This window comes from Glycine max, chromosome 4 (assembly GCF_000004515.6).
Source record: "Glycine max cultivar Williams 82 chromosome 4, Glycine_max_v4.0, whole genome shotgun sequence".
NCBI lineage: Eukaryota > Viridiplantae > Streptophyta > Magnoliopsida > Fabales > Fabaceae > Glycine > Glycine max.
Window position 1 is genome coordinate 6,165,188 of NC_016091.4, and position 13,787 is coordinate 6,178,974.

The 13,787-nt window shown below is 31.9% G+C and overlaps 1 protein-coding gene across 6 annotated transcripts; it reads right to left on the bottom strand.

The window, feature by feature from the left end:
- Positions 1-109: 109 nt before the first annotated feature.
- LOC100782778 (ubiquitin carboxyl-terminal hydrolase 26) lies at positions 110-11,948 on the bottom strand. 6 transcript variants are annotated; one of them, XR_413808.4, is made up of 17 exons: positions 11,803-11,947; positions 11,632-11,700; positions 11,059-11,163; positions 10,364-10,960; positions 9,369-9,624; positions 7,064-7,800; positions 6,870-6,978; positions 5,481-5,659; positions 4,814-5,098; positions 4,538-4,736; positions 4,137-4,208; positions 3,664-3,894; positions 2,868-3,131; positions 1,600-1,747; positions 1,376-1,461; positions 418-539; positions 110-327 (listed from the first exon to the last, which is right to left on the bottom strand). XR_413808.4 is itself a non-coding variant. In XM_006578130.4 (17 exons), exons 3-16 carry the CDS (start codon positions 11,136-11,138, stop codon positions 428-430), a joined length of 3,291 nt encoding a protein of 1,096 aa, XP_006578193.1. In that variant the 5' UTR covers positions 11,139-11,157; positions 11,632-11,700; positions 11,803-11,948; the 3' UTR covers positions 110-327; positions 418-427. The 6 variants fall into 6 exon arrangements, 4 of the variants coding, with proteins under 4 accessions (XP_006578193.1, XP_006578192.1, XP_014630008.1 ...); XR_005891124.1 differs by having other exon boundaries at positions 11,059-11,157; positions 11,632-11,669; positions 11,803-11,939; XM_006578130.4 differs by having other exon boundaries at positions 418-475; positions 11,059-11,157; positions 11,803-11,948.
- Between the last annotated feature and the right edge of the window lie 1,839 nt (positions 11,949-13,787).

Sequence of the window (13,787 nt, forward strand, 5' to 3'; positions counted from 1 at the left end):
GATCACTTAAACTTCTACAAATGACTCGACGTACTTTTCACTCAATAACATTTATACTTTTCTCACAAATGTTCACTAACACCTGGTTATAATTACAACAAGATGAATATGATGATGCAAGAAGAATTGGATAAAATTTAAAGCAATCGTGGATACTCGACTGTCTGCAAAAAGCAAAAATACACAATTTTCTTAAGCTTATCGCATACAAAGGGTCTTTGGTTACTTCACATCATCTAAATTAGATGGGCGATGTGGTTGTGCAGTGTCATTTCAAGCGCTGAATCCGGTCCTGATCTACTGCTTCCATTGCTAGTGATCATGTTACTGTTTGCAACATTATAATTAATGATCCAAGTTATGATTGTATATGGGGATATCATAAATAAAGGATATGCAAATTGATAGCTCACGTACTAGCAGGAGTTTAAGATCCAGTAGATTCTGGCTGGGATTCATGGTTCGGTGGAGGCTCCTATAATTCATGAAGTCATAAACATTGTATTTAGAAACTTTTTAACAGTTCAATACCCCTGCAACTGCAAGAACAACACAGGATCATTCTATTGTAATACAATGACAAAATAATTAAATTTACTCCATATCCATTTTATCCTTCTACTCTACTTGATCGCTGGTCTGATTATTTTTATTATTATTATTATGTCTTACAAATCTTAAAATGATAATTTAACAATAACTTGAAAATTACACTAAAACTAATCACTGTATAAATCTAAACGGAAATAAAAGACCATTAATACACGCCATAACTTGCAACGACTATTGATGGCCAAATAGCAACAATCAGTATTAGCCAAACGTGCCTGGTTGACCAAAAAAAAAAGTTTTCGTGATTCTAATATATATGGTATTACATGCAAGAGTAAAAAAGACTAGCTACTTTGTATACAACACGAGATTTCTATTTTAATTGGTGTAACTTACTGAAAAACAGAGAAATATGATTCGGCAATTTTAGTTCTCTCGAAAATATATGGACTTCATGATAACTGAGATGTACTCATAATAAGTAAACTAGAACAAAATAATATATGATTTTTTTTTTCTCACAATGTTCGCTTCATACAGAAATATCCACTTTTCCAAATTGTTTTCCGCTCCTCATTCTAGACTTTAACTTGTCTTTTAAGGAACACTTGTGTTCCACGAGTTACTAGTAGATAATTATTAATTACATTCCAAAATTTGCCTCTATCTTGGCTTTGGAGGAGAAAAAGCACCAGGTACATGAATTTACATGGCGGTGTTGAACCGGACTACATTCAACTGATTTTTCTTTTAGATATATATACACTAACAAAAAGATGTTGCAGAGATATATCAGCTACTGAAAGTGCAGTTCTTAAACAACCTGGGATGAAACATTTGCTGTGAGAAGTGTTCCCCGGAACCCTTCCTCGGTATGCTGCAGATCCATTTTATCATCACAAAGCTCATCTGCGAAAGATGAATATAATTCTTTTCTGACTTTTATGTATCTAAAATTTCCACTTTAAGAAGATAAAAAAGATTATTTGCAATAACATAATAGGATGGCAAACCACATTGCCACTATTGAACTATCAAATAGCTTACCAGCAATATCTCGATTTTCATGGATCTCAGAGTCCCTCACTATAATCTGATCTCCAGCAAATATGTTCACATCTGCGAGGGTAGCACATTCATCATCGCCAACAATTATCCTATCACCTTTATGTAGTATCTGGTTTTCCTTGACAACCTGGGAGGAAAACTATCACTGATAAGATTCATGAACAAAAATTCAGACATGAAGCTGTTATATCTTTTATAGCAATTCATTGATTTCATGTGTATAACCTATCATGATAATGCCTAGCTAATGTTCTCTTACAGTCTTATGACAAAAGGAAGCAACCAACATGTTCACCCATTTCATGTCAAAAGCTCAACTGAATTACAACTACTATTATCTCCATCTTATAATTCTACATTTAGGGAGTGTTTGTTGAATGGAAAATTTAAAAGGAAAAAAAAAATCTCTTCACACTTGCATAGCACACAGAAAAGTACAATTTGTATATACTTCATAGTCTTCATACAGTTTTTGCCATTTAATATAGTATGAGTTGAAAACGGTTTTCCACCCTTTTCCAAACAACTATGAGTGGAAATGAAAACCTTTCCGTCTCTCTATACATTTCATGCCCATCCCAACTTTCCACCTTTTCATTTTCTACCTCCTTAAACAAGAACATCATTGGAATTACACGGGAGAATCAATACCAGTGATACTTTTAATCTAAAACTACTAAAGGTGATAGTGACACCACCCAAAATATTTTCAATCCATTGAAGTCAGTTCTTCCTTCACATAGAAATGAGATCCTACACTTTTACTCAAACAGACAAGTTTGGAGACCCAAACAAAGACAAATTTAGCTTAAATATGTTTTCTTCCCTGAAAAATTAGACAATTTTGATTTAGTACCTATAAAAAAATCTCATTTGATTCCCAGTCTACAAAAATACATCTTGGAAGGGACTACAAACATGTTTTTCCATAAAATCAATTATCAAATAAAAAAATAATCATTCAAACAATCACAATTGCCTAATTTTTCAGGGACAAGAAACATACTTTACTCTTTAAATTTTACTGGTGTTCCAATTTTCCTTGCTGAAACTCAATACTAACTTGTACTGAAACTTTAATTGCGTGACTTAAGGCTTTGGTGACAAACCATTCAATGTATACAATAATATACACGAGAGCTTAAGTGTTAGGGAAACTCCTTAGCTATTTAATATTTTTAACATGTGCTTACTTACAACATTTAAACTGAATTAAAGTACATGCATACAACATAGACTAGACTTACCCCAAAGGATTCCCATATCATCATTTTCAGCTGATATAAAGATGTTGAAGCAGAAACTTTTAGACTAATTGAATTCCCATTTTTAGACTTGCGGGAACGTTTTGAAACTCGCCGATCTGTTTCAACGAATCCCTTTGAAGCCTCCAATATTGATCTGGGTACCTCCTTACCACGAACAAGAATTACACATATGTCCTCATTGCAATAGTTAAGCTTCTGCATTAGCTCACAGCTCTCCCTTTCTCCGATGCAACTTTCACAAACCTGCATATTGAGAGGAAAAAATTTATAGTTCAAAGTTCAAACAAGGGTTAAAGTATATTATCTAATAAAAGAAAGATAATTTTGCACAAGAATATCAGAATGAACTAAACTAAACACAAAAAATGCAAATTACAAGTGGATTATAGAATTGTGGGAGAGAATGTAGAAGAGGGGGACATAATATTCAGTCATCTGAATAAAATATAGGCATCTTTCAAGCTTCAGTTACATTATTAACTCAAGAATATTTTGCCAGTTGACTTAGATGCACAAATTGAGAATCCCTCTTTTTCACATGGAATGCATTCATTCAGCAACATCCAAGGAACCAAAATGATATCAATATAATGAAAGGACCTAAGAGGTGCAGAGGGAAAATAAGAAAACCAAGCAAACAGCTTTCAAATCTAAAGTACAGTATTTGTATGGAAATCTGAAACTAAGATTTATTTTCTAAAAGACTAAAGTGCAAGAAATGGAGGATGGGGGGCAGCAACATAGCATAACCAACTAAGGCAGAGTTTTGGATTACCTCAGGACAAGTCTTAATTAAATTTTGTCCAGTCCCATTTTCAAAATTCATTTTATCTGCTGTGCTCAACTGATCCTTGCATACTTGCATCTCTTCACTGGATCCAGTCAATACATTCTCTGAATCATTAACATGATCAATTGTTGCTGATATTCCTTTGGTCTCAATACCGCCCCATTCTTCACAGAAGCATTTCCAATCATTCTCAGATACAATGGTTAAGCCACCTGCCTAGAATCCATAAAAGTGATGGAAGAAAGATATGGGCAAGAAATTAAGTAACTAAAACTACTCCTCCCATTGAAATTTGAAAAAGGAGAAAGAAACAAATGGATGAGAAGAAATCATAATTTACTTGTTTAAATATTTAAAGGGATTCAAAGCATACTAAATTAAGTGAATTTAGTTTGCGCAAATAAACATAAGATTGCTTAACCCAATTACAGAAAATAATCTGTGTTTTTTTAACTTACAGAAGATTCCCTCTGGATTATAGCACCACGTCTGAAAACCAATTCAGGAGGTCTTTCAATTAGCCGTGAGTGCTGATGCAAAACAAAAACACAAAATTCAACATCAGAATTTCCTAAGGATTTAATTAGAAAGAATGAAAAGGTTATCAATGTGTAGACCCAATCACTCTGCCAGTTGAGAAGATTAATCTCTGCTACTAAAGTCCCTATCACATGCTGGATAGGATACCTTTTAGCAACAAATCTTCTACTCATAACAGTTGCACAGAGAATTTTTTCTCAAATTTAACTAAACACGAATCAAAATCATATTAAGTAGTAACTAAAGCAAACTAAATGCATACAGTGGAAAATAAAGATGCAAAATATGACAGATTATAAAGGCGAAGTAAACAATGTACCTTTTCACACAACAGTGAGTCAATTACCCCATCTAAGGTTTCAGGTTTATCTGAATTCTTCAGGGTTGGACTAATGTAATTTCTCCATTTTGAAATCCATGACAAAGGCACCAAGAAATACTTGCTGTGCAGAGAAAGTTGCAAACTTTTAGCCTGGAATAATTTCTCATGATTCTGACGTTGTTTTTGTTTAACTAATCTGCAGCATGAAGACAGAGGTCACTTTAAAATTTGTCTACATAAGCTCTGTTAGTAGCAATGAATGAATGATAAAACCTCAAGGAGTCCTCCAAGCATGCTACTTCAGATAATTCATTACTGCATTGGGAACACTCATCAGAATCTGAAGAAAAAGTTGGGCCACCCAAAGGATCATCAGGCTTTACAGAAACAGCATCTTCATATAAGAAGAGCCAAAAGATCTCAGGAATAAGCACCCGCTTAGCACCAGGAGCTTGCTCTGGCATCAATTGACCATGTGGACAACTAATGGCTGCTGTTGGTCCAGCATCAGCTTCAGATGGAGCATCAAGGACTTTTCTTTTCCACCACTGCTGCAACCTACAAAAGCATGTTCCTCAACATGAAATGATGTAAAACCATTGCTTTAAAACCATCTTAATAGTATAGTGAAGAATAAACAATCATCACCAAGCCTTTTCCTACTAGTTGATGTCAGCTACAAAGATCATAGGATGCCACAATGTTTTGTGTAAATTATGTTTATAGACAAACTATTGAGCTCTAATTTGCCATTAGTTTTTCTCTGTAGTATTGCTAAGGAAAAATTAGAGCTAATGAAAACAGGTGGTAGCGTTCAGCCAGTCCAGACATTTACAGATTTAAAATACAAGAAATAGAACATCAGTGCAACCCCACCCCCTTTCAATCCCCTTTCTGTGGCAGCATGAATGGCATGAGATGAAACAAAATGTTACCATACCATGGTCTGGATATGTAATACTTTCCATCTAGGCAGTTTCCATCTAGAATATCCCGTGCAAGTGACTTCATTGATTCTCTTCTATCCCGATAGGTGTCAGCTGACACCACTGTCATAGCCCCATGAATCAGGCAATCCCGACAGTGGTTATCATGAGACAATGCTGGTCCTCCACCATACTGAATTTCAAAAGTCAATAAAGGGCATGTGTCATTTATATTATAACAGCAAATGACCAGAGCCAAAGTAGTAATAGGATCAAGAATTTGGGGTAGATATACAAATAAACCATAAAAAAGAAAATCAGCATTATCTAAATCTCTCAGCAGAGCATGGACTTCATAATTCTGTTAATTATATAAGACACTGTAATTCATTCAGTTAAGTATACAGCATTCTTCTCACATAAGCATTTGTCAGAAAGTTTCTGTTCCATCACCAGGAAGAAATGTGGTCATGATCAACACAACCACTCCCTCAACTTCTATTATTCACTTATAGAACACTAGATTTGTCTCCACTACATCAGATAAATTTTATTTTCATCTGTCCTACCAGTATAGTCCAACGCAATATGTAAAAATAGATTGAAAGAGAGTTCCTGGTCAAATTTATCCACTCCCAAGACAAATAATCATTGTTAACCGTGCAATGTATTTCTTATCCTGAGAGGATAGTGCTGGGTTAGAAAACAAGATAGGATAGTTTTCTTTCTCTCCCTCTATATAAAGTTACAATTATATGCATTAAATATAATAATTGAATATATATATATATATATATATATATATATACATATATATATTTATATATGTATATATAGTATTATATAAAATTTGTATTCAGCATATTATCTTATATATATATATATATATATATATATTTATTTATAAATTAAATAACTTTGACATGTAAATTTTAAATAATTAAAATATATTGTTAATTAAAATATTCAAATATTTTTAAGAAAAATATATGAATAATTATAATTTTGAAAATCTTATAAGACTTTTTATATTTTTAAGTAACTACATAAATAAAAACAGTTTTGTATAATTTAGTTGATATTATAATTTGTAAAAATTAAAAGTTATTTTTAGAAAATTATATGTAGTTTTAATGAAAGAGTTATTGTCATTATCTGGTGCATGTCACATACAGAACCAGATAACACAATTATGTTATATGGTTATTTGATGTGCACCAAACATTTGATAGGCTTAAAGTTTATCATGCTCTTATTCTATCCTATCCTTAGCATATTTGTTCCGATCCCACTCTCATATCTTGTCATATCTTGACCCCTAAACAAATCCCAATGGCATTATAGCACGAGTAGACAATTAATAATCCAAACAAATATGTAACAGCAGAGTAACAAAAAGTTACCTTGGAGAACAATGTATCCCATGCTTTAGCAGACAACCGCTTCATTGAGGTAACCTTTGAAACTGGGACTTTCCCATGTGAGCATTGGACCGGCGTGTTGTCAAGAGGACTGCATATACATTGCAACGTAAGCACCCTATAAAATACATCAATTAACCCTACCCTAATAATTGTCAGAAAGGAAAAACACTAACATTGGAATAATGTTGTCTGCCCATTGACGAAGCCATTCACTAGAAATCCAATAAAATGGCTGCTCCAATGGTTGAACAGGAGCTTCAGCTAAAACAGATCGAACTTCCTGTCTTCTCTCACTAATAAGACTCAATTCTAACTCTTTCCTATTATTGTACCGCCGACAAGCATCATCATATGAGGCATTGAAACTTTGAATCTCATCATAAATATGAGATGGAAGAGGAACACCATTTTGCACAGCAACTACAACACCCTCGCTTTCTTTATGGTTAGCACCACAAATTACACCCCCACTTTCACCAACATTTTTTGTTTGTTTAAGATGGTACATCAACATGTACGCATCACTAGACAAAAATGTCTCCACTTGTGAAGATAGTGAATGAGTAGCATTTAAACCATTTCCATTACTGTCAGCTACCATTGCTTCAGAATTATCAGAATGAATTGCATCAGTCTTGATGGATTTAGTAGTAGAACTTGAAGACTCTTCACCAAATGGATGAAAACCCAAATTAGTAACATGCTCATCATCAAATTCCCACCATTGCCCAGTGTTTACATCCTTGATGTGAGCAATGTAATGGCCACTATTAGCACCAGTTCCCTTGTGAATCAGTACAGCTGACAAGTCATATACCAAGTTGAACTGAGACAACTCAGACATTCTATGCCGCATATCAAGTTCAGCAGGAAATGAAAATGCAGAAGTAACTTTCTTCTTTGTTGTAGTCTGTCAACACAAGATAAATAAAGACCATTTGAATAGAAATGAGTGGTAAAGAAAATCAAACTTTACACCATATATAGAGAACCACCTTTACAAAACAACTATTTTAAGAAAGAAAAATGGTAAATTACGTTCCCTATCCTTGAGAGATCAGAATATGTTATGCTTCATCTGAATGTAAATGAATCTCTTGTTAACTGTGAGCAACTATGAATGAATCTCCCCTCCCAAGGACATTTTTTTTCTCTCTATGCAACTCTCAATGCCACTAACAACCATTTTGAATACCCTTCAGCTTAACTTTAGAAGAAGAAATAATTTTTTTAACTATGAAGCAAAGACAGCTCTCCTTTTTGAAGTGCCGCAGTGTTGGGTACATTTCAAACACCAACACCTCCCTGATGCATGTTAGACATGTGTCAGACTCAGACAATTCTCATTAAGTGTCAATTGTCAGTTTGGATACTTAAACTGACACCTCCATTTAGATGGTTATCACAATAGTTTAATTAAAAATATTCATTTTTTAACTTTTAGAGAAGTCGGTTTAAAATCTAATATGAATTATTAAAAAATAATGTCTTTCACATTTTTTTGTAAGGCTAATTATCATAGAAAAAACTTAGTTGATTTGAAAAGGTAAATACACTTTTCTTAAAAGATAATTTTATCTTATTTTGGGATAATTTTTATAGAGACCAAGTTCTTTCGTTCTAAAATAATCTTATATAAGTCAAGACCATTCAAGAATTTCTCTCTTTTCTTTTCTTTTTTAATAAAGAAGAAATTTTATTTGAGAAGTGGATAAGATAACTTACTAGAAGAAACCAAGAACAAAAAGGCATATTAAGAACAAAAACAAATCAAGGTACTTGCAGCTCTCCTTTTCTTAAAGCTTTTAGAATAGGATGTTTGGTTTAAATGGTGATACACACATCAGAGAGATTTTTTTATTTAATTAAATTGATCTGAGTTTTTTTGCTATGTGGACAAAATATTTTAGAAGAGTGAGTTCTCTAAACACTGATGCACTTCATTAGATAGGAACTCTAGTTTTCTAAAAGTACAGAAATTGTATATGTCATTTGCATAGGGATAAAATCATCAACATTTTACTGAATAACCTTCCCTTACAAGGCTGATGAAGACATGCATAGAGAAAGATAACTTTTCATTACACCAATTTTTTAATATGGTATTTATCTTTGATAAATTCCTTATCATTCTTTGTCTGATACTTGTTCCTTTTTTTTATCAAATCAGTGTCCTCTTATATGCATAAAAAACTACAATAAGAAAAAAACTAACATACCCCAATGCCAAAGGCTCCTTACAATGAGAAGGTATGGGTGAGGGTTATTGTATGCAGCCTTACCCTTGCATATGCAAAGAGGCTGTTTTCGAATTCAAACCCATGACCAATTGGTCACCAAGGCACAACGTTACCTTTGTGCCAGGGCTTGCTCTCTAAAAAAATTACAATGGAACAGAAAAAAAGAATGAAAAATGAATTCTACTTAGTTGAACAATGCTCACAATAATAATAAAAAAGATGGAAATTACTTATATACCTTAGGAAGGAAGACATAACGTTTAAGCTGAAAATTAAGTACTTTGGGTAATGTACACAGCTTGATGCTGCGAGTAGCATCAACTCTTGTTTTACACGACTCACAAAAATATTGATTGTCCCCATTAAGCTCTTCAGCAGTGAGATATTCATCTAGGCTCTCATCTAAACTTTTCAATCCTTTGACATTCAACTCCAATTCATAGAAATCTTCCATTTTGGAAGAAGCTTCAGAGTCTCTTCCACATTGTGAGCACCTGCATAATAATTCACTAAATTATAAGAAATATGTAACAGTCATAGTCATAAGCCATAATTCTTAAACATGGCCACTACTGGTCAAACATACATTTAACATGAAAGTATAATATATGAAGACAATATTTGAGATCAAATGTACATAAATAACTCAAGTTACTTCTGAGTTTTTACTGGTTGTGAAAAAATTAAATATCACAAAGTATATTACAAACAACAAACAGTAGTCAAAGAATTAGAGTATGTAACATCCATGTCAATGCAAGATAATAAAAGGAAAATGAAAAATACTCTCAGAGAAAACAAACTCGAATACACATTCTGTGGAAAGCTTCAACAACACTCACCAAACAGCCACATGACATGTTAGCAACATTTTATGATTGCTTTTTGGGTTTTTATTTTAATACTTTTGGTGGAAGGAGTGAGATGGGTCCAAATTAAAAGAGAAAACTATAGGATATTTAGCAGTGTTATCAATGGTGGATGGTGGAAGGCCAAAATTCAACCATATACTCACGCCATTGCAGCCTATGGCACTACTATAGTGCCTCCCTTCAAAATTGCCTATGGAGGTTGGCGAAAAAAATGCATGCCATTCAGCCATGGTGGCTATGAAGCTGCCATTTAACAACATCGATATCTAGCAAATATATAATGGGCTAAAAAACTAGTAATATTATAAGAAAAAGTCATTGTTGATTAGTAAATAAGTTGCTCAGATTCAATGATTCATACGTCGTCACATGAGAAACACTTCCTCGGAAAAGATCTTGAACTATTGTTGTTGCCTTGGGCACTTTGGAATGGCTCAGACAACGCTCAAGCAAAGAGAGAAGCAATGTCAGGAACTCATGGCTATCCTGCTGAACTCCATTATCTAATTCCAGTGTTTTTACAAATGGAGAAGAATCTATGAAAGCCATTTTACTAATATGCAACTGCACAAAAAGTCGAGCCAGCTGATCCAGCACAGGGTGTTGTTGTAAAACATCTCGTTCTACAGAAAACATGCCTTCTCGGAAAGATTTATTCATGTACAAGCACTGGAGTATACAGTTGGCATAGCATGTTGCTCCCAGATTTGTGAGACCTGCAGGAGAATCAGCAGAAGCTCGAAGATCCTTGGTTGGGTCATGGCCAAGACTCTCAACAACATCTGACATCTTTTGCCATAAGCCAGACTTCCGGGCTCCATTTGGAGGTGGAACCAATGCACAGAAGCAATTTGGGTTATCTTTGGTATTGACACGGCAGCCTGAACAAACTGGCTTCCAAATCATATACAATTGATTCATGTCATCCTTGGATACCACCCCTGTATTATGAATTTTCCTACACAGAAAAACATTAAAACAATCAACATACTGAAAGGCTGGGAGTAACAAATTTCATTTCATTCCACAAACTAATAACTGAACATCTGTTGGTACCTCCATATTTCACTAGTGCCATTGCCATCATCCCCTTGTTTCTGTCTTTTATTTTTACTCCGTGTTGTTGGTCTACTCATTCTATAATACAAGTACAACCTAACCCTGACAACAACATACTTCCTTAGGGCAAAACTGATAAATATCAATTCAACAATTCCATATCCATTAAAACTTTCAAAGAAATCCAAAGAATAACAGCGTATCAAACGAACACCATATTCATATCAAATGCATCACTTGCGAGCATGTATGCTAAAAATGCAACTTAAAATTGAAGACTATGATCCCATAAATCGCATTAAAGATTTCTACGAAGTAATGGCCATCTTCCGTTCCGTTCCGTCTATGCAAACACATTACCGTAACCCGTGTTTTGACGATCATTCCACCGCAAAAAAAGTCACAAACGAAATTCGACAAAAGCGTGAGCCGCAGAGAACCCTAGAATTTTCAATCTAATTTGACGAATGAGAAGACGAAGAAAACGTAATGTTTCGAAGATTGATCAAAATCGAAAATATTTAATCCAAAGTTCATTAAGCGAATGATAGTAAGGGAGAAACATGTTACCTGAGAGACAGAGAGGAGAAAAACGAAGCTGCTTTGAACTGCAAGATAAAAAAAAAAACACTTGCGATTCTGGAAACAAGGAAATAAAATAAAGAGGAAGAAGAATTTTATTAAATTTTTTTTTAACTTTTGTCTGAAATTACTGAATGTAAATAAAATTACAGAATTTACCTTTCAGGATGATGATGCTGAGAGAGAGAGAGGGGACAGAACTTTGTTGGGTTTGGATGGGAATGTCATGTCAGAACTCAGAACTAAGAAGGGGGGAATGGATGGGTAAAGTTTTTGAGTCAGAGGACTCAGCTCCTGTGCCAGAGGTTACCCCTACATATCACTTTTTTTTTTTTAATCTTTTACATTATCACCATGTTTATTACTTTTTCAAATTACGTGGGATAATGAACAAATTAGTTGATAAATATATCATAGAAAATCATGATAGAATTGAATTCAATATTATTTTGTCAATATAGTCATTTATTAATTTTTTCTTCAAATAATATGTACTTCCCCGATTTTATTTTAAATATAAAAAGATTCATGTATGTTGATTTTAAATACAAATAAATTTTAGCTAATGTAATTATTTATAAAATATATTTTATTTATTAAAATTGTATTTTCAATAACACTTTTTATTATTGATATGAAGTTCGGATAAAAGATAATTTAGAAAAATTTAAACAGGATTAATAAAATTAAATAATATTAATATTTTTTAATTAGCATGAATTAGTTCTTTTTTCCTTATATTCCCGAATGAATGTGAAGTTTACTTTTGAACTAGAAATAAAAATGCTTTAGCAAAAAATTCAAAATTTGATTACTTAAGATAATGTATTGTTGATAATTTTTTCTAATATTTCACATGACATAATTTATGTTGATGAAGTCTTCTCTTATATAATATATTTTTCATTATTTATTGTTGAGGATATTTGTAAAGAAAATAAAATTTACTCTACTAATAATTTTTATAATATTTAATGTAAGAATATTTAAATAATAAGTTAATTTATATACTTTAATGACTTCATGGATAGTTAAAAAATATATTTAAAACTAAGAAAACTTTGAAATATGAATGTCTTTTTTTACTATTGACATAAAATATTTACTAATAACAAATCATATTTAATAAGTTTTTTTCTTTCATAAAATTTAAACTTTACCTTAAAGAGTTCAAGTTTAATAATGTTTCAAGTGCTATCACATCATTTCGATCAACAAAACTTTTTTTTATGGATACAATGAATAATATGAAAAAGATGTATTTGTTTTATAAATTAATTAAAATTACTTTAAAAACGATATACCTTTAATGAATATCGATTATAAAACAAATCATGCATAAGAGATACAAAATTATAGAGAAAAAAACATTACGTTGGCAATTGTAAAGTATATATTAGAGTGGATGTTTTTACTAATTTGATATTTTAATTAAGTCAGTCATTTTAACCAAGGATGAACGCAAGTCCGAGTTGATTCGATGATTCCATTAATTTGAAGATATATATATATATATATATATATATATATATATATATATATATATATATATATATATATATATATATATATATATATATATATATATATATATATATATATATTTGAATCATTAGTACGTTTTGAATTTTAAAATTACAATTTTGATGCCAAAAGTTTTGAGTATCTGCATATATTATTTTTTAAAAAATATTTTTATATTGTGTAATTCTATCATTTTTATACTATGTGATTATATAATTATAATTTATAAGATTAATTATTAACTTTCTTTCATTTTATTATAATCAAATATTTTCTATATTTTTATTTTTTATACTTATTATTTTTGCTATTTTTTAATTCACTTGATGACCTAACCTGAACTTTTGAGCTGTCAATTTTCTTAAAAAAACAATCCAACTCAAATTGATTAATATTAACAAGTTTGGATTTAAGTATTTCCTAATCTCATTCTAATCTAACTCGTGCCCACTCTGAATTTCAACATGTTGAATCACTCACAATTAATTAAACAATTTTTATTTATTAATTGATTACTTAGTGTTTAATTTCTATAATGTATAAAAGCATATTAATATAAAATCTAATATTGTGATTAATTAATTTAAGTTATAAATCCATTTTTATTAAATGTTGTGGTT